At 44.2% G+C, this 25,179-nt stretch overlaps 1 protein-coding gene across 1 annotated transcript in view; it reads right to left on the reverse strand.

The window, feature by feature from the left end:
• SPTBN5 (spectrin beta, non-erythrocytic 5) overlaps positions 1-25,179 on the reverse strand; it is a 1,780,873-nt gene that overhangs the window by 350,856 nt on the left and 1,404,838 nt on the right. Inside the window, exons 49-50 of the mRNA XM_069208774.1 lie at positions 19,317-19,489; positions 17,172-17,262 (exon numbers count right to left, since the gene is read on the reverse strand). Coding sequence (XP_069064875.1) covers positions 17,172-17,262; positions 19,317-19,489 — 264 coding nt within the window. The remainder of the gene's footprint in view (positions 1-17,171; positions 17,263-19,316; positions 19,490-25,179) is intronic.

Consider the following 25,179-nt stretch of genomic DNA (forward strand, 5'->3'; position numbering starts at 1 on the left):
CTTGTGTTTGCCCCTCCTTTAAAGGATGAAAATTAGTTACTTACCTGTAACTGCAGTTCTCCAGTATTGGTATCTTTCATAGATTCACATGCTTGAATCATCCCCGTCGTTGAGGTGGGAGCCTCACGGTAAGTTTAAATACATAAAGCAGTAAGTCAGTAAAAGTAAAACCAGTAGGCCCCAGTAGGCCTCATAAGGTATTTTACAGTCTATCCACTTTGTTTTGTGAAAAGACCCAAACTTCAGTCTCAACCAATCAGGATTCAGCCCCTCCCAAACAGTCCCAACAGAGGCTGAATTCCCTCAGATTTTCTAGTAGGAGTGTGAAGTTTAATATCTGTATAATAGGGGAGCCTCTGAGGGGAGGAGGGTGGGTCGCATGTGAATCTATGAAAGATACCAATACTGGAGAACTGCAGTTACAGGTAAGTAACTAATTTTCTTCTCCAGTATTGGATCTTTCATAGATTCACATGCTTGAATCAGAATAACGAGCAGTAATGCTTTCTTAATTAGTGAATTACATTGACTGTAATTCTATCGCAATTTTATAAATGATGTGAATCACATTAGTTCAGCTTTAAAAAAAAAACACATACCTAGTAATATATGTACATCAATAGACATTCGAATAGAAGAGCAATAACAGGTGTGTGGCAGAAAAAACCTGTACTCTTTTCATTATTATGAAGAGTACGACAAGCTAAGACATTATAATGAAGTGAACAATCTGAAGCAGAAATGTAGAGTAAAACACACTGTAGCTATTAAGAAGACTAAGAACCAATAATGAACATACCTTGAGTGTGGTGGTGGGATGTGTTAGAGGCTCACCTTATCGAAATAAATGCCTCAGCACTGCCTGCCCCACTGCTGTATCGACGTTGTTCGTTTCCTCGAGACAGTAATGCCTCGTAAATGTGTGTTGGCTGGACCATGTTGCTGCTCTACAGATGCTATGTAGTGGTACCCCTGCAAATAATGCAGCAGAAGTGGCTACCGATCTTGTAGAGTGGGCTCTCACCTTGGTGTGGAGCGGTTTTCCTGCTTTTGAATGGCAGAATTGAATTGCCAGACCAATCCATCTTGCTATAGTCTGTTTGGACACCGCGTGTCCCTTTCTTGTTCCTCCGAAAGCTACAAACAATTGATCCGACTGGCGGAGAGCTTGAGTTTTCTGTAGATAAAACTTTAAACATCTTTTAATATCAAGGGAATGTAATGTTTTTTCCGCTACTGTTTGCGGATTTGGAAAAAAGGTTTTTAAGATAACTGGTTCATTTAGGTGAAACGTTGAAGGAACTTTCGGGATGTATTTTGGATTTGTCCGCAAGATGACACCTGAGTTTGTGAATTGGAGAAAAGGCTGTTTGATAGTGAAAGCCTGAATGTCACTGACTCCCTTTGCTGAAGTAAGAGCTAGCAGTAACGCTGTTTTCCATGAAATGAATTTTTGGTGAGCTTTGTGGATCGGTTCAAAAGGAGCTTTCATAAGCTGCATCAATACCACATTCAATGACCATAATGGTGGAGGCTTTCTAACTGGCGGGAAAACCCGAAAAAGGCCCTTCATAAATTGTTTGACGATTCTTGTGGAACACAAAGAAACTCTGGGGCTGATTCTAACCCCGGCGGTCTTCGACCGCCGGGGCGAGGGTTGGCGGGAGCACCGCCGACAGGCCGGCGGTGCCCCGCAGGGCATTCTGACCGCGGCGCTTTGGCCGCCGGTTTACCGCTGCCCTCAGAATCCCCCATGGCGGCGCAGCTTGCTGCGCCGCCATGGGGGATTCTGACCCCCCCCTACCGCCATCCTGTTCATGGCGGGAAAGCCGCCATGAACAGGATGGCGGTAGGGGGGGTCGCGGGGCCCCTGGGGGCCCCTGCCGTGCCCATGCCAATGGCATGGGCACGGCAGGGGCCCCCGTAAGAGGGCCCCGCAAGGTATTTCAGTGTCTGCCTTGCAGACACTGAAATACGCGACGGGTGCTACTGCACCCGTCGCACCTTCCCACTCCGCCGGCTCGATTACGAGCCGGCATCCTCGTGGGAAGGGAGTTTTTCCCTGGGCTGGCGGGCAGTCTTTTGGAGACCGCCCGCCAGCCCAGGGAAAAACTCATAATACCCTCCGCGGTCTTCTGACCGCGGAGCGGTATTATGGGGGCGGAATTCTGGCGGGCGGCCTCTGCCGCCCGCCAGAATTAGAATCACCCCCTCTGTCTGGAGATCTGCGGTATCTGGAGATTGCTGCCAGATGTACCCGAATAGAAGAATATGCAAGCCCTGATTTTGCGAGGAGCAGGAGATATGGAAGTATCTGTTCCGGAGTAGAGGATAAAGGATGTATATCTTGTGTTGCACACCATATACAAAAACGTTTCCATTTAAGTTTATAGGTTTTGTTGGTAGTGTCCGCTCTAGCTTTCGCCAAGATGTCTCTACACTCCGGGGAAATGTTGAGATTCAAGTATTCATTGTATTCAGGAGCCAAGCTGACAAATGAAGAGATGACGGATCTGGGTGTCTGACTTGTCCCTGGTGCATCGTTAAAAGAGTCGGGCTCTGTCTGAGTCGTAGATGTGGTCGTTCGGAGAGCATGAGGAGCTCCGTATACCAGACTTGTCTGGGCCATTTGGGAGCTATGAGCAGAAGGCGACACCCCTCCGCCTTCAGTTTGTTGATGACTCTCGGAATGAGCGGGATCGGAGGAAAAGCGTAGGCATAAACTCCGGACCATCTCATCGGAAACGCATTCCCCCACGAATCTTTTTGGGGAAGCCAACTTGCGTAGAACTGGCATTTCTTGTTCTCGAGAGTGGCAAATAGATCTAAGTTCGGTTTGCCCCATAATAGAAAAAGGCTGTTGAGAGTTTTCTGGTCTAGTTCCCACTCGTGATAAGGAATCACTGTCCTGCTCAGGGTGTCTGCTAGAATATTGGTTTGTCCTGGCACATGCTCCGCCTTGAGTGAAATATTGTGCTTTATGGCCCATGTCCAAATTTGTTGGGCTAGCTGCGAAAGTTGTAGGGATCTTGTGCCTCCTTGCTTGTTTAGATAAAACATGCTGGTTGTATTGTCTGTCCTGATTAAGACGCTTGAACTCTGTATCTTTGGTAAGAAAGCTTTCAGAGCTAAGTGTATTGCCTTGAGTTCCAGATAATTGATGTGGAGCTGACGTTCTTTCTGATTCCAGATTCCGCTGATTTGCAGGTCCTGGCAATGTGCCCCCCCTCCTGCAAGACAGGCATCCGTTGTTACTATGTAACTTGGTGTTTGGAGAAGAAAAGACAGTCCGTTTGACAAATTGGTTAGATTCGCCCACCACCTCATGATGTTCTTCATTGGAGGCGTTATGCGAATCTTGTCTTCGAAGGAACCTTTGACCTGGGTCCATTGTATGTCTAATTGTTCTTGCAGGGGTCGCATATGGAGCCTGCAATCTGGGACTAGCGGAATGCATGAAGATATCATTCCGAGCAATGATTTGTAGATGCGGACTGAAACAAACCTTCTTCTGGAGAGCCTTTGTGCCAAGGAGGCTAACTTTTGTTTCCGCTCGTCAGATGGGTAGGCTTTGTTGCGGACTGTGTCCAGAATTGCCCCCAAGAAATTCAATTCCTGTTTGGGGTAGAGTTGAGATTTCTGATAATTGACTACCAACCCTAGGTTGTGTAGCAATTGAAGGCAATGGAAAATATGATTTTTCACTTGCGATTTTGAGGGTGCCTTTATAAGCCAGTCGTCCAGGTAAGGGAAGACCTGGATCTCTGACTGGCGGAGATGTGCTGCTACCGGAGCTAACATTTTTGTGAAGATTCTGGGGGCTGATTTGAGGCCGAATGGCAGAACTCGGAATTGAAGGTGCATACTTCCCACTCTGAACCTTAGGAATTTGCGATGGTTGCGATATATGGGGATATGAAAATAGGCATCCTGGAGGTCTAGGGATGCCATGCGATCTCCGGGATTTAACAGACGCAGGACCTCCTGTAGAGTTACCATCCTGAACGATTGCTTCTTCAGAAACTTGTTCAGGGCTCTCAAGTCCAGAATGGGGCGCCAGTCTCCTGAGGGTTTCTTTACAAGGAAAAAACGGGAGTAGAATCCTCTGTTCTTCTGAAATAAAGGGACTGGTTCCACTGCTCCTTTTCTCAGCATTATTCTTACTTCCCTGAGGAGTTGGTTCAACCTCGGAGGCGGTGGGCCCGATGGAGGAACAGTTGGTGGTGTTTGAGTGAATTCCAGAGTATGACGTCTGGCCACTACATCGAGTACCGATCTGTCTGATGTTATAGCCTTCCAGTTGGGGAAATAGGAAGTGATGCGACTTCTGACCCTCGATGTAGGTTGGTGGGGAAGCGTTGAGATGATCAGCGGGTCATTGTTTCCTGCCTGTATCTCTTCCCCGGGCAGCTCCTCTTCCTCTAGCTGGGTGTTTGTAAGCTGCGGCCGGAGGCAATCGATAATGCTGCTGTTGCTGATGGTATTGCTGTTGTGATCCTGTGGAGGAAGATGGATATTGTGACCTGTATTGCTGGTATCCACCTCGAAAGGAGTAATTACCTCTACCCCTTGCTCCACGAAAAGGTTGTTTTTTATATTGCAGGGTACCTAGGGATTTTGCCGTATCGGTATCCGTCTTGATAGCCTGCAACATGTCGTCCACGTGTTTGCCAAACAAACTCTCTCCATCGAAAGGCATGCCAAGAACACGAGTCTGGACTTCTGGTCTGAAAGAAGTCGCCTTTAGCCATCCTTGTCTGCGCAGGACTGCTGCACCAGCTAATTGTCTAAAGCCAGTGAGAGAAATGTCTATTGCGCTGTCTATTATTTCTGCGGAGACCCTTTCTCCCTCCTGCAAGACCTTTTTTGCTTCCACCTTGACGTCTTCTGGCAGTAAATCTAAAAAAGCAGACATGTCTGCCCACATCTGGCAATCGTACCTTCCCAAGATGGCGAGGGAATTAGCCGCCTTAACGGTGACTGCGGCCACAGAGGAGAATTTCTTGCCAATATTGTCTAATCTCCTTCCTTCTTTATCTGGGGGAGGCGCAATAGGTGTGGAGGGGTTTTTGGAACGTCGCTGAGCCGCCTGTGATATCACAGAGTCAGGTTTCGGCTGTGAGACTAGACAGGCCGGAGAATCATCTGGGGCCTTATATTTTTTCTCTAGTCTTGGCATTTGCGAAGGCACTGTTGCTGGGTTTTTCATTGCCTTCAAACCCTCCTGCCATAAGAAATCGACAATGGGTATGGCTCTTACAGATCTTTTTGATGGCTCTTTAAAGTCGTACAAAAAACATTCGGTTTCATGAGAAACAATTGCAAGGCCAAAACGTTTCGCTGCTCGCTCTATCACATTATGGAAACCTCCTATGTCCTCTGGAGGAGAATCTACTGGACCTGCTGGCGGTGGAGATGGTGTGGGGACGAGGTAATCATCCCATTCACTAGTCGCCGAATCTCTTAGCTCACCCTCTTCCCTTTCGTCGTCCGATGAGGGGCAAGTTTCCTGGGTTTGGCTAATTACAGGTATAGTAGCCTGTGGCGTTACGGAAAGGCTAGTAGGATGAGCTTGCCGAGGTGTCTGGTAGCTCTCAGGTCTAGGTGGCGTGGACTGAGTTGACGGTGGAAACCGTTTATAGTAGTCTTTCAACATAAATTGAAGATCTGTCACTAATGTGCTAGGCATAACGAGGGGCGATGGTTGTTGTGTCTGTGGATAAGATGTTGAGGCATAACTAGGCTGATACTGTTGATCCTCTTCTTCGTCAAACTCTTGGCATTTTACATTGAGTTGTGACGGGCTACTAGCTGCCCCAAACATTCCGTCGTTCTGCGAGTATGTGTCGTCGTCCTCATCCCCTAAAAGATGTTGTGGTGGGTATGGCAGCACTTTACTTGGTGAGGTATGCATTGGAAGAATATCAGACGCCTTGTCCCCTATATTAATAATTGAAAGGGGTAAGAATCTGGAGGAGTCGTCCTGATGGTACGAGGAATGGTGAGGCGAAGTATCCAGGTAGGTGGATGGTTTGTATACTGTTAATGCTGTAGATGATATGATCGTCGACGGTTCACTCGTCGGCGGTTCCCTCGTCGACGGTTCTCTTTTGGCCCGTTCTCTCGTCGACGGTTCTCTCGTCGACGGTTCCTTCGTCGGCGGCTCCTTCGTCGACGGGTCTCTCGTCGACGGCTCTCCCATCGACGGTACTCTCGTCAACGGCTCCGTCGTCGACGGCGTCTTTACTAACGGGTCCTTTGTCAACGAATGCTCCGTCGATGGTCTCTTTGTCGACGGGTACTTTATCGACGACGGTCGTGTAGGTGCCGTCGTCGGCAGTGCCTTCTTGAACCTCATTGAGAGGTGCTTCGTAGATGGGAGTGCCCTGGTTGATTGGTGAACCCAGGAGGCCTCCGCTGTCGACGATGTAGTTGCCGACGAAGCTTTCTTAAACATTTTTGCCGTAATTATCGTCGTCGATGACAACGGCGACGACGTCATAATCATCGGTGAGGCTGGCATTGTGAACGTCGACGATACCGTAGTCGCTGTTACCGTCGACACAGTCGTCGACGGGGTGGTCGTCGACGGATGTTTTTTTTTCACCGAAAAGAGTTGTTCTGGCTCTTTTTGTGGTGACAGAGACCGAGATGGCTTTTTTGAGGTACTTTTCTGGTGTAAAGGCGTAGTAGGTTCTGAATGAACCTTTTTTGGCCCATGTTTAAATGTCTCTGAATGAAAAACATCCTTTTTCGTCCCAGTAGAGACTTGTCTTGTCTTCTTGAGCACCTTCCTTGGTGGTTGATCCGACCCTCTGCTTCTCTCACCTGTTCTTTTCTGAGGGCGAGAAGTTTGTGATGATGCCTCGCTGTCATCTGAGGAAGGATGCTCTAAGGCTTTCTGTTTTTGTAGCCATAAGAGAAGTCTACCCTCCCGGTCTTTGAGGGTTTTTTGACTAAAGGTGCGACAGATTTTGCAGTCTCTCACCTTGTGGTCTGGATGAAGGCAATAAATACACTTCTTGTGGGGGTCATCAACATGCAGTCTCTTCTTCCCACAGGTGTCACAATCTCTGAACAGACCCTTTTTTGCCTTTTCAGACATAGTAGAGCTGTAGCAAGTTTCCTGAGAGAAAAAACTAATCTTCAGTCAGAAAATAGGAAAAAACTGAGCAGAGCTCAGGGAGACTCCCTTCACACGACGTGCGGTAGAAAATCTGAGGGAATTCAGCCTCTGTTGGGACTGTTTGGGAGGGGCTGAATCCTGATTGGTTGAGACTGAAGTTTGGGTCTTTTCACAAAACAAAGTGGATAGACTGTAAAATACCTTATGAGGCCTACTGGGGCCTCCTGGTTTTACTTTTACTGACTTACTGCTTTATGTATTTAAACTTACCGTGAGGCTCCCACCTCGAAGACGGGGATGATTCAAGCATGTGAATCTATGAAAGATCCAATACTGGAGAAAGCTTCTTTACCAAACTTTTGAATGAACAACTTGTATCCTTCCTCTGCTTGAGTTTGGGGAACTTCTTTTTAAGTCTAAGTTTTTGTAGTGCAGATGTCAAACTGACCTATTGATAGCAATATACATAGAATTGGTTTGGGTCTGCCCCATTTATCCACTGGCTTTTTTCAACTAGCCTGTTTCAGTCATTGATTGGAGACTGTCACTCGTGTTTTGGTTCTGCTCAGTGGAGCATTTGTTTCTCACCTAATGCTATTGTCTGTTTAGGTGTATCCTTCCATTTACACTCCAGTGCTTCTATTGAACTGGAAGAGAGACTACTTTACAACTACAGCCCTCTCTGTCCACTCCTACTGGCTTCCTCTTGAGTGTCTCACTCTGATGTAATAACAATGCATTCCTTACCACATTAAACCCATATCTATTGACTTTGTCAATGCCTGTTTCTTTTGTTTTCAGCAATGCATTGGAAAGCTTGCTTGTGTGTTTTCTTACTCGCTCGTCCTGTGCCTGCTTTGACCCTCACATACCTCACTCCTGTACACACTCTATGTTGCTTTCCGCCATCTCCTCCATTGCTCCTCCTGATAGGGCTCCCTCCCCCATTTCATCCTCTTCCACCTCCACCATATTTCTCCTGCCCACTTTTTTGTGAATTATTTTTGTTGCTCTATATTGATCAGTGGTTTTCAATTAACTCCCCACCCTCATTCCTCCATTATCCCCCCAACCTCCCAACATGTTTTTCCACATTTCTACTTTTTTGGATGGCCCAAAGCTGCAATTTGCTACTAGGCCTCTCCTATTTTCAATATTGTCTCTTTGTGCACCTTTTAATATTGTTTAATGTTCTGCTCCAAGAAGGGCATCCACCATCTTCGAACAATAAGTTAAAAAAAAGACATCTGCAGCATCAAGATGCATAGATGCACTGGGGTGATGTCACACACGTAGGTGTATTTGCAAAGCCAAAATGTCAGCGAAACCCTTTTAAAGGTGCGACCGACTGGCTTTGCTAGTTCTTGTTTATGTGGCATCGGTGCCACTCAACAGCTGCAGACTGCATGTGCATATTGGTCAACAAGAAAATTAAGCTTCTCTTTCACTTTTCTATGCAAACATTATAATTTTGTGTTCTGGCCATGTGAAATATTTAAAGTTTAACATAACTTTTGTGGATTCCTCAATCCGAGTTCCAAAGCAGTAGGTGAGCATATCATAAAAGTTTCAGAAAACAAATTGCACACCTGTACCACGTATTGTACTGTGTTTACATTGGTACCACATGGTGCTGCCTATGGTCTTGCTCTATAGCTTCTGCTGGCATTGTCTGATTAGTTTGAGGCCCAAGCTCCTGTACCATCCAATTGTTTTTTTAGGGTTGAGCGCACAAAACGCTCTGTCCCTGTTCTTGTCTTTCTACAGGCTTGTAACCACACCCATTGGTTTGGTTGGTTCGTGGGCTTGCCTTTTCAAAAATATTTTTTTTTAAATTAACTTGACTTGATTGGTGAAAGGCATGCATGCGCCATGTCTTTTCTGGTGTTTAGCCATCCTCGAGCGCACCGGCTCAATGTTTTCCATTTGGTTTCTGGACTACTTTTTCCATTTATTTCATAGGCAGAGCGATCTCGCTGGGCAGTAGTCAAGCACTTTGCATGACATCGACCCTGTTACATAGATAATTTCACTTTTTCCGGTTACATGGATAATTGCACTTTTGCTGGTTACATAGATAATTGCACTTTTGCCGGTTACATGGATAATTGCACTTTTGCCCATACATTTCACTGCAAGCGAACTTCTGTTTCCTTTTCTGTCTCCTTCATGCTAATGGAAACCATCGGCTCGCTTATGTGAAACTGCTTTACTTTTCTTTTCAGTTTATGTGGCAAGAAAAGTCCAGTTAGGAGTTTACAATGCTAATAGCTCTAACTCAAGCAAAAGCGAGACCCATTGCATTGCAAATGCTTGTTGTTTATTTGCTTTATTGATGAGAGACAGTTCTCTTGACTTCATATGTTCTCCGCTTCTATGGATTCTTTTGTGAGGTTTGGTTTCTGCACTTTAGCTAGACATGGCTCTGAAGGGCATACAGGCTGGTGCACTAGCGCAATAATCAGGTTTATTTGTTTCGCAGGGCATTTTGTTAAATGCTGAGCTATCACACAGTACAAAAGAGTCCCACAATTTCCACACAATGTTTATTTGGTATTAACAGTACGTCTTTTCTCTCAATGCAAATATAAGAAATTATCACTTGCACAGATTTTGCACACTCGGCTTTGCTGGGAAGACAGGATCAAGGCCTGCACACCTGCTTATTTATACTGCCTGATTGTGCAAATATATTTTCACTGAAAAATTAGGCACTCACAATTGGTTGTGCTTTTTAACCAAATACTTTATCAATATTTGTTGGCAAATGCTTAATTTTGTCCTCATTAAAACTCCAATTGGCAATAGGACTTGTTCATTAGGTTCACGCCATTGACAGCAACTTTTATGCTCCACCATTTTCAAAAGTCACCATCCGCCACTGCTTAAACCTACTCTCTCTTTACTCCTCCCAAAAACCCTCCCATTTAGTATTAAGTATGCCTCTTTTTCAGCTCTTTCCTCTGGTCCCTCTTACAACTACTACTAAGTAGTAAGCTTGCATGAGTGGGATCTCCCCCAGAAAAGACAGGAGAGGTGGGGGTACACTTGTAGGTTTGTGAATATCATTGTGTAGTACCTTAGTAGTACTAACGTACAATAGTAGGATATAGCTGAATCCTACTTTTAGACATAGGATCTTATTTATAATTTGATGGTGTGGGAGTCGTACTCCAATAGTACTACTAAGGTACCACAAACATTTGGCGATTTGAGAATAAAGTGGCATTAGAGCCAATAGTTGCTGCACAGTCATATTAATAAATGGATTTATTCTCCAGCCCAGCTGCTATAAATATTAATTCACCTTGGGTGGAAAAGTAACACATATATCATAGTTCATCATTTATATATTAAAAATAATAAGAAATAATTGAATACTACCTTCAGACATGGAATCTTAATTATTGTTTGAAAGGAGTCCTACTACAATAGTACTACTAAGGACCTAAAAACATACTACAAAATGCAGTTTGTGAATATACACCCTATTTGTAAATTTTTGTATATATTTTATCAAATAGTTGAATGTGTCTTTCATCCACATGCTGCCCCAAACTCAAGCTTCTGTCTAACCATCCAAGTCTGTCTAGCCATTCTCTTATTTGTATGCAAATAAGTTACTTACCTGTAACTGTAGTTCTTCACTATTAGACTCTTTCATAGATTCACATGCTTGAATCATTTCCATTGTCCAGATGGGAGTCTCCTGGTACCGTATAATAGCAATGTAATGTTAAGCATAGTGCAAGAATTCCCCAGGCCCTTAAATTTTGTAGCATATCTTAGTCAATTTAAAAAAGAGACCTAACATAGGTTTCAGCCAATCACGGCTGCTTTGCCCTCTAGAACATTCCTGTGAGACGCTCCAGTCCCTCAGATTTTTCAAAGCACGAATGCAGGAAAACCAAATGTAAAGAGAGAAAGGTGAGCTTCCCAGGGGAGGAGAGTGGATCACATGTGAATCTATGAAAGATTCCAGTTCTGGGGAGCTAAAACTTCAGGTAAGTAACTTATTTTCTTACTCTAGTATTGGAACTTTCATAGATTCACATGCTTGAATCAGAGTATGTGTTTACTCGTATGCTAGCATGCCAAACGGTATTTGGGAATAGTTAACCAATGTGCAGAACTAATGCAAATGATGGTGGGAAAAAGGAGATAGTGCACTGTTAAATGGAAAAGATGTCTCAGTCACGCCTGACCCACCGCCTTATCACCTTGAGGCGATGAATCTAAGCAGTAGTGCTTCATAAAGGTGTGAGTATTCTTCCAGGTGGCTGCTCTGCAAATGTACTGAAGAGGTACACCAGTAAACCGTGTCATTGAGGTTGATACAGTTATAGTAGAATGAGCATGTGCTGATTGCTGTAACGGTTTTCCTGCTGCCAGGTGGCAGAAGTCACTGTACTAGACATTCACCTAGCAATGATCTGTTTGGAAAGGGAGGACCCTTTCTTGGAGAGCTGTAAGTCACAAACAGCTGGTTAGATAAAAAAAAAAAACGTTGGTTTTGTCAAGGTAAAATTGAAGGCATCTTGTGATATCCAGAGAATGAAGAGCGTGTTCAGCCAGTGTTGTAGGGTTCGGAAAGAACTTCTTCAGAATAATTGGTTCATTGAGATGCAAGTCTGAAAGGGCTTTGGCAATAAACTTTGGGTTCGTCCAAAGAATTCTCCTAGCGTCCTTAAATTGTAACAAAGGGTCTTCAATGGTGAGAGCTTCGATCTCGCTGACTCTTTTAGCTGAAGGGAGAGTCACAAGGTGAGCAAATTTCCGGGACAGGAATTTTAAATCCGCCCTGTGAATGGGCTCAAAGTTGCCAAGATGGAGGAAGAGGTCTGACTGGTGGGAGACCTTAAACAAATTCTTGAAGAATGGCTTGATAACTCTAGCAAACTACAATGACAGTGACTTGTCCCATTGCCTAACCCGGGATATAGCGGCCAGATGAACTTTGATGGAAGCATGAGCCAATCTGGATCACTCCAACTGTGTTTGAAATGGAAGAATCTGTTCAGGTAATGATGAGAGGGGGATTGACCTGCGCTTGTTGGCACCATATGCATAATCTCTCCCATTTATGATGATGTTTTTTATTTGTGTTGTCTGCTCGGGCTCTGGCAAGAATGTCCCTGAAGTCAGGAGAAATGTTTAAGTGGGAGAATTCATTGTGATCAGGAGCCAAGCCGTTAAGTGAAGAGACTCAGGATCCGGGCGTAACACTTGACCTTTGTTCATCGTCCGGAGGAAAGGCGTTGTCATCAATAGGATGTGAGGGTTCTCCGAAAGGAGAAGGAGTTCCATAAACCAATGCTGGTGAGGCCACATAGGGGCTATGAGGATTATCCTGCAAGGTTCCATCTTCATCTTCGTGAGAACCTTTGGAATGAGGGGAATGGGCGGAAAACCATAAGCATATATTCAGGATCATGCCATCGAAAATGCATTCCCCATGATCCCTGATGGTGATGCCAACTTGCAAAGAATCAGCATTAGGTGTTCTGGGGAGTTGCGAATAGGGTGAGATTTGGCTTGCCCCACAGTGAGAAGACTTGATTGACAGTTTCCTGGTCCAATTCCCACTCGTGGCAAGATGTCTTTAATCTTCTGAGAGTGTTTGTTATTGCTTTCTGATTTCCTGGAACGTGCTCTGCTTGTAGATGTGACTCCTGTGACAGGAAAGTGATCTGGTGCCACCTTGTTTGTTCATGTAGTGCATCGTTGTTGTACTGTCTGTATGTATCAGAACTGTGGAGTTCTTTACTTTCGGAAGGAAGTCTGCAAGGCCAGGTGTACTGCCTTGAGCTTGAGCAGATGGATGTGGTAGCGCCAGTGACATTTTTTCCATTTGCCACTGACGTGTAGGTCCTGAAGGTACGCTCCTCATCTCTCCAGGGAAGCATTCGTGGTGATGACGAATGGAGAGGGTTAAATGAGGAACGACAGACCGACTGACAGGTGTGGTTGCTGAGTCATCAAGATAGGGCTGTGATTGTGGCTGGAGTGACCCTCATAACATGATCGAAAGAGCCAGTAGCCTGTATCTAGTGGCTGTCTGGTTCCTCTTGGAGAGGTCACATTCTTAGCCAGCAGAACGGAAGTAGGGGAATGCATGATGACATCATCCCCAATAGTGATTTGTAGAGGTGCACTGAAAGAGACTTTTTCCTTTGAATTGGCTTTGCCGGTGATATTAGCCTTAGTTGTCTTTCTGACGTGGGGGGTACTTTGTTGAGCATGGAGTCTAGTATTGCCCCTACAAAAGTTATGTTCCTTGAGGATTGAAGAACTGACTTCTTCACATTCAGCGTGAGACCCAACTCGCTGAACAGGATTATGCAGGCTGATGCTGACTTTTGTGCTGCTTGCTTGGAAGGAGTCTTAACAAGCCAACCGTCCAAATATTGGAGCACTTTATGTCTTTGCTCCCTCAAAAACGCTTTCTGACATCACTTTGTGAATATATGGGGTGCTGACTTTGGGCTAAAAGGACGAACCATGAACTGGTAGTGGCTGCCAGCTGCCATGAACCTTAGGAATCTTCTGAGTAACGGGTGAATGGGGATGTGAAAATACGCATCCTGGAGATCGAGAATGGACATATTTTCTCCATGATATAAGAGTAGGAGAATATCCTGCAATGTTAACATGCAGAATGACTGCTTTTTGAAATATTTGTTGAGATCTCTGAGGTCGAGGATTGGATGCCACTCCTTCCACTTTTTATGGACCAAGAAAAGGAAATGTGAAATCGGAACTCTCTCTATAGCCCCCTTCTGGAGCATGGTTTGTACTTCCAATTTGAGCAGTTGTAGATGCTTTAGAATAGAGGTTGATTGGGGTTTGGTGGAGGGATCTGGATAAATTCTAGGGTGTGGACGAATTGAACAAGGCCCAGGACCCAAAGGTCCAATGTTATTTCTTGCCTGCACTGAATGTAATGGAATATACTTCCTCCTAGTCAGAATGGCGAGTAAAAAAAAGGTAGCCAGAGCCTACATCCCTTCCTTGACGTCCTGCTCTGCCATTAGGCATGGGTCTGTTGAAGGCCGCTTGCGGTGGTTGCTTTTGAGTGCATTTCAGATGAAATTGCTGTGAGGTTGAGGAGTAGGAGGGATACCAATATTGTTGTATCCTCCCCTATATGATGGAAAACCTCATCCTCTGGCACCCCAAAAGGGCTGCTTCCTAAACTGGAGGGTTCCGAGGGATTTAGCTGTTTTAGCTGTGTCAGTATCTGACTTTATCGTTGGAAGGGCTTTGTCGACATGTTTGCTAAAAAGAGCCTCCCCATCAAATGGGAGATCTAATATGTTGTTCTGTATCTCAAGTCTTAATAAGGTTGCTTTGAGCCAGCCTTGCCTCCTATGTACAGTGGCCCCTGCAAGCTGTCTAAATGCCGTTGTGGTGACACCCATGGCACAGTCTATCACTTCCGTTGAATGAAGTACGTTCATCCTCCTGTAGGACCTTCTTTGCCACTTTTTTGGCCTCTTGTGGTAACTGATCTAGATATGATGCAATGTCGGCCCATAGTTGTCGATCATACCTCCCTAGAACAGCCAGAGAATTTACCACCCTGACAGTAAGCACTGACATTGAGGGGAAACGCTTCCCAATGATATCCAGGCTCTGTCCTCTTTGTCTGTGGGTGCAGAGATTGGAGTAGATAAGTTCTTGAATCTACGTTGGGGTGGCTGAGTGATCACTGAATATACGGTTTTGGATGGCCAAATAGACAGGCTGGGGCGTCTTCAGGGGCCTTGTATTTCTTGTCCATACACAGAAGAACATCAGGGAGTGTGGCTAGATTCCTCATCACTTTAAGGACCTCTTCCCAAATGTAGCTGACAATGGGCATAGATTTGACACACTTCTGGGATGGCTCTTTAAAATCATAGAGGAAACAGTCTGTCTACTTAGTGGGCGTGGGGAGTGTGAACGTTTTTGCAGCCTTTTCTAATGAATTATGAAATCCCCCAATGTCCCCAGGTGGGGAATTTACTGTAGTAGTTGAAAAAGATGATGGCGTGGGTATGAGATAATAATCCCATTCTGTGTTGTTGTTGCAGAGCTCCCCTTCTTCTCTATCATCAGAGGTTGATGGATCTTGAAGAAGAGCTGTCTGAGGGGTGTGCCTTACTGACTCAGGCAATGGTATTGGTTTGTGTCTGGGTGTAAAAGGTTGTACCAAAGGTAACTTTGCAGGTGTGGAGACTTGCTCTGCAGAGGCTGTTGTAGGTGGAAACCGATTTCTATGGGCAGAGAGCATGAATTGCAAGTCTGAAATCAGAGAATCAGGTATAGAGACCATTTCCTCCTGTTGTGGGTATTGATAGTGTTCCTGAGAAGCATAGTATTCTTGCTGATTATAACCCCCTGCATCGTACTCTTCTTCCTCCTCCTGGCACTTTACATGCAGTTCAGATGGACTGTGTGCCACACCAAAGGTCCCTCATCCTCTGAGTCGTCCTCATCCAACAGATGTGTTGGTACAGGAGGAGTCACCTGACTTGGAGAAGTGTCTGATGGAGTCAAATGTTTGCTTTTGTCATGTCCATGTGCTTTTTTCCCTCATCGATGGGGTCTTTGACAAGGTCGCTAACAAAGAAGTGGCAAGGACTGTCGGCATGAAAAGCGTCTCGTCCGTCGATGGAGAAGTCGTTGTCGGCCTCACTGTAGTCGACAATGGGATGGACTTTGACGGAGGAACCATCACTGTTGTTGTCGACGGTGAGGTGAGGGAAACTTCTAGCATTATCAGTCTAATTGTAGATGCCGTTGACAAGGATGTTGTAGTAGTGAATGAAGAAGCAGTGCACAGTGTGGAGACAGTGCTAGTAGTCGCCTTTGTTGACAATGCAGTGTATATCTTCCTCATTGTCTTTGTTGTTGACGGCGCAGACAACTAGGTTTTCATCGCCGGCAGGACGCTCATTAACAACTTGTCAGATGATAGTGTTGAGGAAGGTTTTTAGGGGGAGTGACGAACCTGAGGAAGGGGTGTAGGTGGTTCAGATGACGCCTTTTGTAGCCATTCTGAGAAGGTAAATTGTCCTTTTTATTCCTTACATCTGGCAGAAGGCGTATGTTCCTGAGGAGATTTGGAAGGACTGCAGCCTCTGTAAGACTCATAGGTGGTCTTTTTTAGGCTTTTAAGGGCTGCTTACTGGAAGAGCGAGAATGGGGAAATCTTCTTGAGGATGTAGAGGATCCTCATTCTCTGATCCAGATCCAGGCTCTTTCCTAGATCTTCGCTTCTTGAGCCAAATCAGCAGCCTTCCTTCTCTGTTTTTTTAAAGTCTTACTTGAAAATGTGCGACACACTTTGCAGTCTTTAGCTGTAGGATCTGGATAAAGACAGTAAATGTGGATCCTGATGAGGATCTTCAAAGTGAAGTCTCTTTTTGCCACAGGTTTTACAGGTTCTGAAAAGACTTTTCTTCCCTTTATCTAACATGACTAGATGAGATGAGACGACAGATTGGTCACCAACCAGTACTTTGGTGTAAAAGGAAGAACACCCAAAACACAGAAATACTGGACAAAAATCCTAGAAATATCTGTTAGTAGGTGTAACTGAGCAGAGGCCAGTAAAGACTCCTTAGCACAATGTGCGGTAGAAAATCTGGGGACTGGAGCTTCTCATATGAGTGTTCTAGAGGGCAAAGCAGCCTGGTGGGCTGAAATCTATGTTTAATCTCTTTTTCAATTGACTAAGATATGCTACAAAAGTGAAGGGCCTAGGACCTTCATGCACTATGTTTTTACATTACTATTGTAAGATACCAGGGAACTCCCATTTTGATGACAGGGAATGATTCAAGCATGTGAATCTACGAAAGTTCCAATACAGGAGTAAGGGCAGTAGGAGTAAGGGCAGAAATTAAGACAGATATTCATTCTAGGGCATCTTTTGGGTTGCCAGCGGTTCCCCCCCAAAAACTGCATTACCAGCTTCTGAAAGGCACAAGGCTTAAGTATACTTCAGCCCTATTGCAGAGGGCTGTGTATTTAAACTGTGGTGTGTGGGGAAAATCACCTCATATGAATGCCTCAGGAACTTCTGCAACAATCTAGATTCCTCCAGCCTTCTTCCACGCGTTTCAGCATTCTCCAGCATCTTTTTTTTTCTGAAAAGGAGACAGAAAATGGAATCAATTTATAAATTAAGAGTCATCGAAATGTTAATTATGTTTTTTAGACATTTGGGTGTACATTAAGTTTTAATGTTCCACTGTGGTGAGTTTGAGGTAAAAATTAAGCTATGTTCCTACAAACTGAATAAAACACATCCAGTCAATGCCTTATGAAACAGCATTGGGTAGTTTATCTATCTCTGTAGTAATTGGTTGCAGTAAGGCGCCTTATTCAATAGACAGCAAGTACACCATCTAGCAAAGCTAGATGTCTTCAGCAAACGTAGGGCCCAGATTAACTAACACTTGGCCTGAATTTATGGCACAAAAGTGACTCACACTGGTGCTACGTGTAATATTAGGAGTTACTTTCCAGCGTAAAAACGCAAAACTTCTTTTACTTCTAAAGTAGTGCTAGTTGCTTAACTGCACTACTGTGCATTAAGAAAGCATAACATGGATCATACACAGGTGCTTCTGTGCAACCATCCATGGGTTTTAATGCAAAACCCTTTCTACTAACATTGGTAGTCAGGGATTTGCACCAGAAATGTACACCTCCTTGAAGCAGGAGTAAAACTTGAGAAAAGTCTGAAACATTTACAACTTTACACATGTGCTGTTCTGAATAAATTTGGAAATGTACTAAACTATGTCTATGCATAGTATTTCGTGAAGAGAATACTTCCAGTTAAAAGATATGCTAGACATCACACACACTGTTGGACTATGTGAAAGTTGTCACTTCTTCTTTCAGACATGCTCTAAGATCCAGACCGCTGTCAGTGGGCTATTAAATGGTTCAGGGTAGCTTTTTAATAGTCTGCACCCATTTCCCCCCTCCACTTTTCCAAAGACATCTGAGGGGAAAGAAGGGAGAAAGGTAGGATATAGCTGAATTCTACTTTCAGACATAGGATCTTATTTAAAGTTTGACAGTGCAGGAGCCAAGCTATAAATTGCTGCAAAAACCATTGTTTCCCCACCTTTTTTAGAGGTTGAGCAATCACTAGGTTTCTGGCAGCAAAGCCTTCATTTGTTGTGTAGTCAGAAATGTATCACAATACCAACAGGCATCTGTGTAGCTTTGGACGGCCCGACCACATGCGAAAGAGATTTATGACACACATTTTTCCTGCCAGAGCAGACTATATGAGAAATGTGGTCCAGGGCACAAGTAATTATCAGTGAACCCCATGTTTCTGGAGAAAACTCTCTGTGCACAATGGCCATCAATTTTGTGTTTCTCCTCAACAAACCCCTATGTGAGGTATTTGTTTCTGATGAACAAAAAACTGCCATACAGACCACCAAGAAATGGCAGGCCTTTCTATTTTTAGTTGAAGGTGTTCCCCCTATGTCTTCAAGTGCATTTATGGAGAATAAGGCCTGCCAGAGCGGTGTCCTAATATATACTTGGTAGTCTGGCAGACAGAGACAGACCTCCACCTCCCTAGCATGATGGTGCCCTCCCCACTGTGGTCTTAAAGATTCCATAAGGTTCAGAAAGTCATATTACATAAACCTTTGGAATATACCACTATGGCTAAGAAACCAATTTAAGTCTTTATTGGATGGAATATCTCAGAGGCACTGAATTCAATGTTGCCCTCAACATTCTACTAATGCTTGCAATTGATGGAAATAGGAACTGCCTAGGCAACAACCTTCTTCTGTGTTACAAAACTATGAAGCAGTGAAGCACTTTCTAAAATTCCTGTGGTAAGCAGGTGAGCTGAGTCCAGAGTAGTCACAAGCTTTGATTTACAAAAACAGAACTCTGAAATCTTCAGTACAAATCGTATTTTAATGAGGAGCCCCATCACATTGGCCTATTACTATTACACTTAGAAACTCTGCCCTGCTTTAGAGTTTTGCAGATGCTGGACATCTGCCAAAAAGGATCAGCTGTCTGGTCTGCCCTATTTAGAGAGTATTGATGTCAGTGGAATGTGACAGGTGCCTTCGCAAGTGTATGTCAATTACATTGTCGATAGAAGCTGCAGGCTATGAAGTAGTCATGTTAAGAAGAGGCTTCACTAGCTTACCTATCTAGGACAGCTTGGCATTTGTTGGCAATGTTGTCCGAGTCGTAGTGCTTGTTCTGTCTCAGCTGCTGGGCAAAGGACTCCATTACATCGATTTTGTCCATCTGGGCTTCTATTGCTTTCCTGAACTGCTCATGTTTGACCTGGAGGCTCTCCACACTGGCCAGAGAGTCCTACAGTCAAAGTGACAAAATGGAAAGAGTGGATCAACTTATATCCAAGATTCAGAACATAGTGCACCAAAATAATCTGCCAAAGAAGGCTTGGGTAGAAACTCCAGCAGATAAATTAATTCAAGCATGACAAAGAACACTGTCGTCGGAGCACTAAGTACTAACCCTCCATTCTGGAGTGGGGTGCAGTGTAATGTAGTGTAGTAGTGTACTGTAGTGAGTGTGTTTGTATGTTCATATATGTGAGCTTATTCATACCCATGGAACTCATGATGCTAAAAGTACAATATTAACAAAGAGCAGGTATAAGAACAGATCAACGTTTTCATGAATACATTGGAAGGATTCAAGTTCAAAGATACCTACTAATGAAAGCATTGGAATACAGACTAAAATGTTTGTGTTTTTATTTTAAAGTTGGATAGAGCTTCCATTATATCAGCCTGATTTTTTCTAAACAGACCAAGGTCCTCATTTAAAGAAGAAGCACCGTTGGGGGAACTGCTTGGTGTCCATCAGTGGAGTCTTAGCCAGCTTTCATGGAAGAATCCCGTGGTGCTCCAGCCTGTCCACCACAGGGCCACTGGGTCAGTCACAGTGGCTGTAGCCTAAGCCTACTTTTGTTAAAAATATTTCCATTAAAAAACCTTTTGATATTAAATCTTTAATGCCATTCCACACCTGCTCTTGACAACATATACATTTCAAATAAAACAAATCTGTCAATGTTTACTTCTCCCCCAAAATCCATCAACAGCAATTCTGTAGTCAATCACTCGGAAGCATATCTATAGTGCTGTCAGATGAGTCCTGGACACCAACATTACCAACTCAGTATTGATGACCATCTTCAAATGTTCTTTTACTGCTAAACAGAAGAAATCAATTTCAAACAATAGTAACCCCTCTATTCCTCCCAGAGGAACCTACATTCCAGTACTGGGACTGGTTCGAATTATGCACCCAGCCAGGCCATCCCACACTAATAAACTAGAATAACAAGACATATTCTGTTACTTGTGGTTCAAGATGAAATAATATCAGTATTGGCTTCCATTTCCAGGAGGATTATCTCTGATTTTGCGTGGAGGTGTCCTTATGGTGTTGTCACTTCAGCTTTATTCTATCTAAGCACACCTTTCAACCATTCATCAGTATTGGATGTTTTTCTTGCTTTCCATTGCTATATTTCTTTTAGCTAAAATCAATGCCAATCAACAAAATTATCTTTGAGATTTGGGGTATTATTTTTGTCAGAGGAGATAATGGATTGCATTTGATTGAGCTTGGAAACGTCTTCAATAATGATAGCCACCGCCCACCCCCCACACACAAATCCATAATATATAAGTGCAGTCCCACACCAAATGATACAAGGAAGCAACTATTCATAGACACCTAGGGCAGCTAGCCATAGGATATATTTGGGATAACCTTTATGGTGAAAGACACTCTGATGTATAAAATTAATTTGGGTTAATTGAAAGCATATATTTCGCTAACCCTCTTTGCCTATTTCAATAATGTTGCACAGCTTTGTTTTAGCAGTCACTGAGCCAGTCTCACTCTCCCAGGATTGCTTGGCCCTTGAGGTATCAAAAGGAAATGTAATTACCAGAGATGTGCACCATAACAGATTTTGTGTCTGCAGTTTCCAAAAGTAAGCACATAAATTAGAGTAATATGTGTTTCAGATCCTCTGCCGGCTCCTCTGCCAAATCTACCCACATAGATCTGGTTTCATCTACCAGTGCTGCATGGGTAACAAAATGCCCAGTATCCAGTGCCTTTCCTCTCTAAATGAGTCAAAAGATCTGTAAGTGCCACTCGAGAAAAGGTCTACCACTCTGTCTATCCCTGCCTCTGTCTACACTTTCTGATCATACTGTTAAGTCAACTCCTTAAATATAAATAATCCTCATAATGGTATATAGGGGGCATGTATTGCTTTCCCTCCCAAAGACTGCATATAGCTTTGCCATCAATGACTCAATGCCAGCAATGTTCTCAGGGTTGGCTTCTGAAATATCTGGACCACCCAGATATTATTCAAGGGCTCCTCCTTCATACATGCCCACTTTTCTGTAACCCCTGTTCCTTAGGGTTCCCTAGCCATATTATGGGCCATATAAATTGGGCCTCCATATAAAAACATTCTAAATCTGGTACCCCCATTCCATCCTTGTCCACTGGCGCCATCATATTTGTTATGGCTAACCTTTTCCTGGAATTCACCTAGATCATGTCTGCCAACAGAACATTCAATTCTTAAAAAATAACCCTTTGCAAAATCACAGAGTGTGCCTGAAAATCGTGTAACAACTTTGGTAGGATTATCATATTAATTTACTGTTTACCCCAAAATGCCCCCAAAGCCTGGATCACAGTAACTGCTTTTGCAAGATTACCCTTAATTAATTGATCACTGTTATGATAAAACGAGACTCTCAACTACTTAAAAGTGTTTGAAGCCCACTTCAACAGTAGCCTCATTTGCAACAGATGCTGCGTTTCCCCCATTTCATGTATGGGAAACAATCCAGGCTTGATCCAATTCACCTGTAGTCTAGATATTTCTCTATAATCATTCAACACCTCCATGACTTGGGGACCTATAAATATATGAGCAGGTCATCTGCCCATAAAAATCATCCTAACTCCCCATTCATATGCCCTATCACGAATCATAGAAACCATCGGTTCTATGGCCAAAGTGGTGAAAGTGGGCACCCTTTCCGTGTATCTATAGATATTGTCCAGTCCCTGAAAATAACCTGTCCTTTGGTCATCCTGACCATCAGATCCATATACAGCAGTCTCCCCCAATACAAGTAGCATTTCACAGCACTCCAAATAAAAAAGCCATGACAATGTTGAACCCCTTCTCAATATTTACAGATGCCACGTGGGTTCTCCAGGGGATCTCAGAGACCTGTCTAAAATATAAAGCATTATAATATAATACAAGTGTTTCTCCCCAGTATAAAACCACCCTGATCAGTGTGGATCAGGTCTGTCACCACCAAGGGCAATCTACTGGCTAGTATTTTACTTAACATTTCATATTTTACGTTCAGTAGAGACAATGGCCTGTGTGATTGTATATCAAGATGATCTCTGTCCTGCATAGGCAGTGCCTCTACCACTGGTGCTTTAGTTGCCACAGGAGTCCACCCTTTCTCAGTCATCATTATGCATGGCCAATAAACTGGGAGCTAGCCTTAGCATGTATGTTATGTAAAACTCCAACAGTAGCCCACCTGGTCCTTGCATTTTTTTTCTTTGCCAGCCTGTCCATAGATCCCTTGATCTCCTTTATAGATATGAGTGTGCCTAGCTCTTCTACTTAAATCGGAGACAGTACAGGCAATGCAATCTTGATCAAATATGCTATAGCTCCTTGCTCTCTAAATCTGGAGCTGTCCTCAGAGTTTAAAAACATGCTGCAAACAAGTTGTTTATTTCCTGCTGAATCAGTACAAACTTTCAAATGGCCTATCAGCTGGCACTTACAAGTGTCTTATTTCTTTCACTATGTACCAACCACACCAGTAACTGACCGAGTATTGCCAGGTTAAGTACTCCCTGTAATGCATCTAAACCCCCACTGCCTTAGTCTGTCTATAATTATTTTATTCTAATTTACCATTATTTCCTATGAGGTTTTATTTTAAGTCCCTACCTCCATTATTTTCTAATGGGAGGGTGTTGCACTATCATTGGTTGGCTACGTGTCTAGTGCTGGACGTACTACTTTTTTTTTTTTTTTTAGTAGTAACTTACAGTCGGAGTTTCACTCTTAGTAACTTAGGAATCGCCCCACCACCGCCGCTACTGTGCTCGTGCCTGCCATCCATGTTTTTGCGTCCTCATGCACTAGCGCCTCTTGAGCCTCTGTGTACTTTTACATCATGCTCCTGGGCTCTGAGTTTTTAAGTCCCGAAGGACGCCATCGGAGCCGTGGAAATCACTGAAGTTGTGGAGTAGCAGGAATTGGAATTGTGAAACTGTGCTAGAACTGTGTTGGAGCAGTGTTTTAGAGCTTGGCCATGGAGCTTTTTGTCATGAAGTGTCATGAAGTGAGTACGACGGCCATTTCACCTGGTGAGGCAACGGGTGACGAACGGGGTCTGTGCGGCCCGATTGATTTAACTATATTTAATTTTTCTCATTGCGCTTGTGTTGCACTGTGGAGACAGACATCAGGACCGGGTAGATGTGGTATTTGCTGAAGAACTGCAGTGATGCAGGTAGGGCCGCCTGGGACAGCTTAGATTGTGTGGCTGGAGTGGCCTCCTATGGACCAGCATTGCAGATCCCTGGCCTTGCCTGGGGAACCCCCACGAGCAGATGGATCATATGTATTGTATCTAGCTTTTGTGGCTTAAGCAGGACGTATTAAGTTGCACAGGAGTAAATTGCATCCTGTATGCTCGGAGATCCTTTGTTGTAGTGCGCTACCATGCTCTGCTTCCCTGGGGAGCTGTGGGTGTTTGGGCGTACGGCGGAGCTATGCTGCAGCTTGCTGGGGTAGCAGAAAAAACACAAGGAAGAAGCAAAGAAAAAGTGCAACGAAGAGGTATTATGGAGTTTTTGGTGGTGCTAAGAGACACTATATAGGTAGAGAAGAGGCACCAAGGGGATAAAGGGCCAGTAGGATAGCTGGAAAAAAGGAGTGGAAAAGACGACCTGGCCTTTGAATGTGGACAAGCAACTTGGTGTGTAGAGGCAGCGGTAGTGGCAATTTAGAGGTGGAGGCAAGTTTTTTTTATTCATACAGCCCAAACGTCTCCTAGGAAAACAGAAATATATAATGCCCCCGACCAAAACACGGACATGTGGAGGGTGTGGCCCGAAGAAAAGTCGCAAACCCGGATGCAGGATGGTGTCCCTGACACCATCTGCGGATCGCAAGGGGGTCGCAAAGACCCACCTCATTAATATTAATGAGATGGGTCGCGATTTGCGACCCACTTGCGATTCGCAGCACTCACAGGGATGGTGGCCTGCTGGAGACAGCAGACCACCATGTCTGTGACTGCTTTTTAATAAAGCAGGTTTTTTTTGTATTCCATAGGACCACTGCCTGCTTTGAAATTTTTTTTGCAGGGCCATTCACAAAGGGGAAGGGGTCCCATGGGGACACCTTCCCTTTTGTGAATGGGTTACCACCAGTGTGATACTGGTGGTAACTGGGAATTGCTTTGCGACCGCGTTCCTGGTCACAAAGCAATTCTGCATCGCGATATGAATCGCAAACACCCCTTCCTATTTGCGAGTCGCATTCCCAGGTTACCGACTCGCAAAATGGGAATCAGCATCGCAATGTGCTTTTTGCATGGCGCAAACAGCGAATTTCGCTGTTTGCGCCATGCAAAAAGCTTCGTACATCTGGCCTTAAGTGTCACGCCTTTGGGTCAATCAATTAAAGAATTTGTGTGAAAGTATTTCAAAAGGAATGCTGTTGTGTCCTGGCATACTGTAAGGAAAAACCCCTCAAATGTTGTTCAGAGAGAGAATGAATGGATCGTATCAAGTGACGCTATTATTTTGGATTCTTTACAGAATGGAGATCTATCCTCAGGGGAAGGGATGGGTAGGAATATGGGGGGGGGGATCTTACCGGGGCCTAGGCTATCTTCATCTCCCCCTTTGCAGTGAATAATTACACGATGGATGAAGATCCCCGT

The sequence above is a fragment of the Pleurodeles waltl genome, chromosome 9 (genome assembly GCF_031143425.1).
Source record: "Pleurodeles waltl isolate 20211129_DDA chromosome 9, aPleWal1.hap1.20221129, whole genome shotgun sequence".
Lineage (NCBI taxonomy): Eukaryota > Metazoa > Chordata > Amphibia > Caudata > Salamandridae > Pleurodeles > Pleurodeles waltl.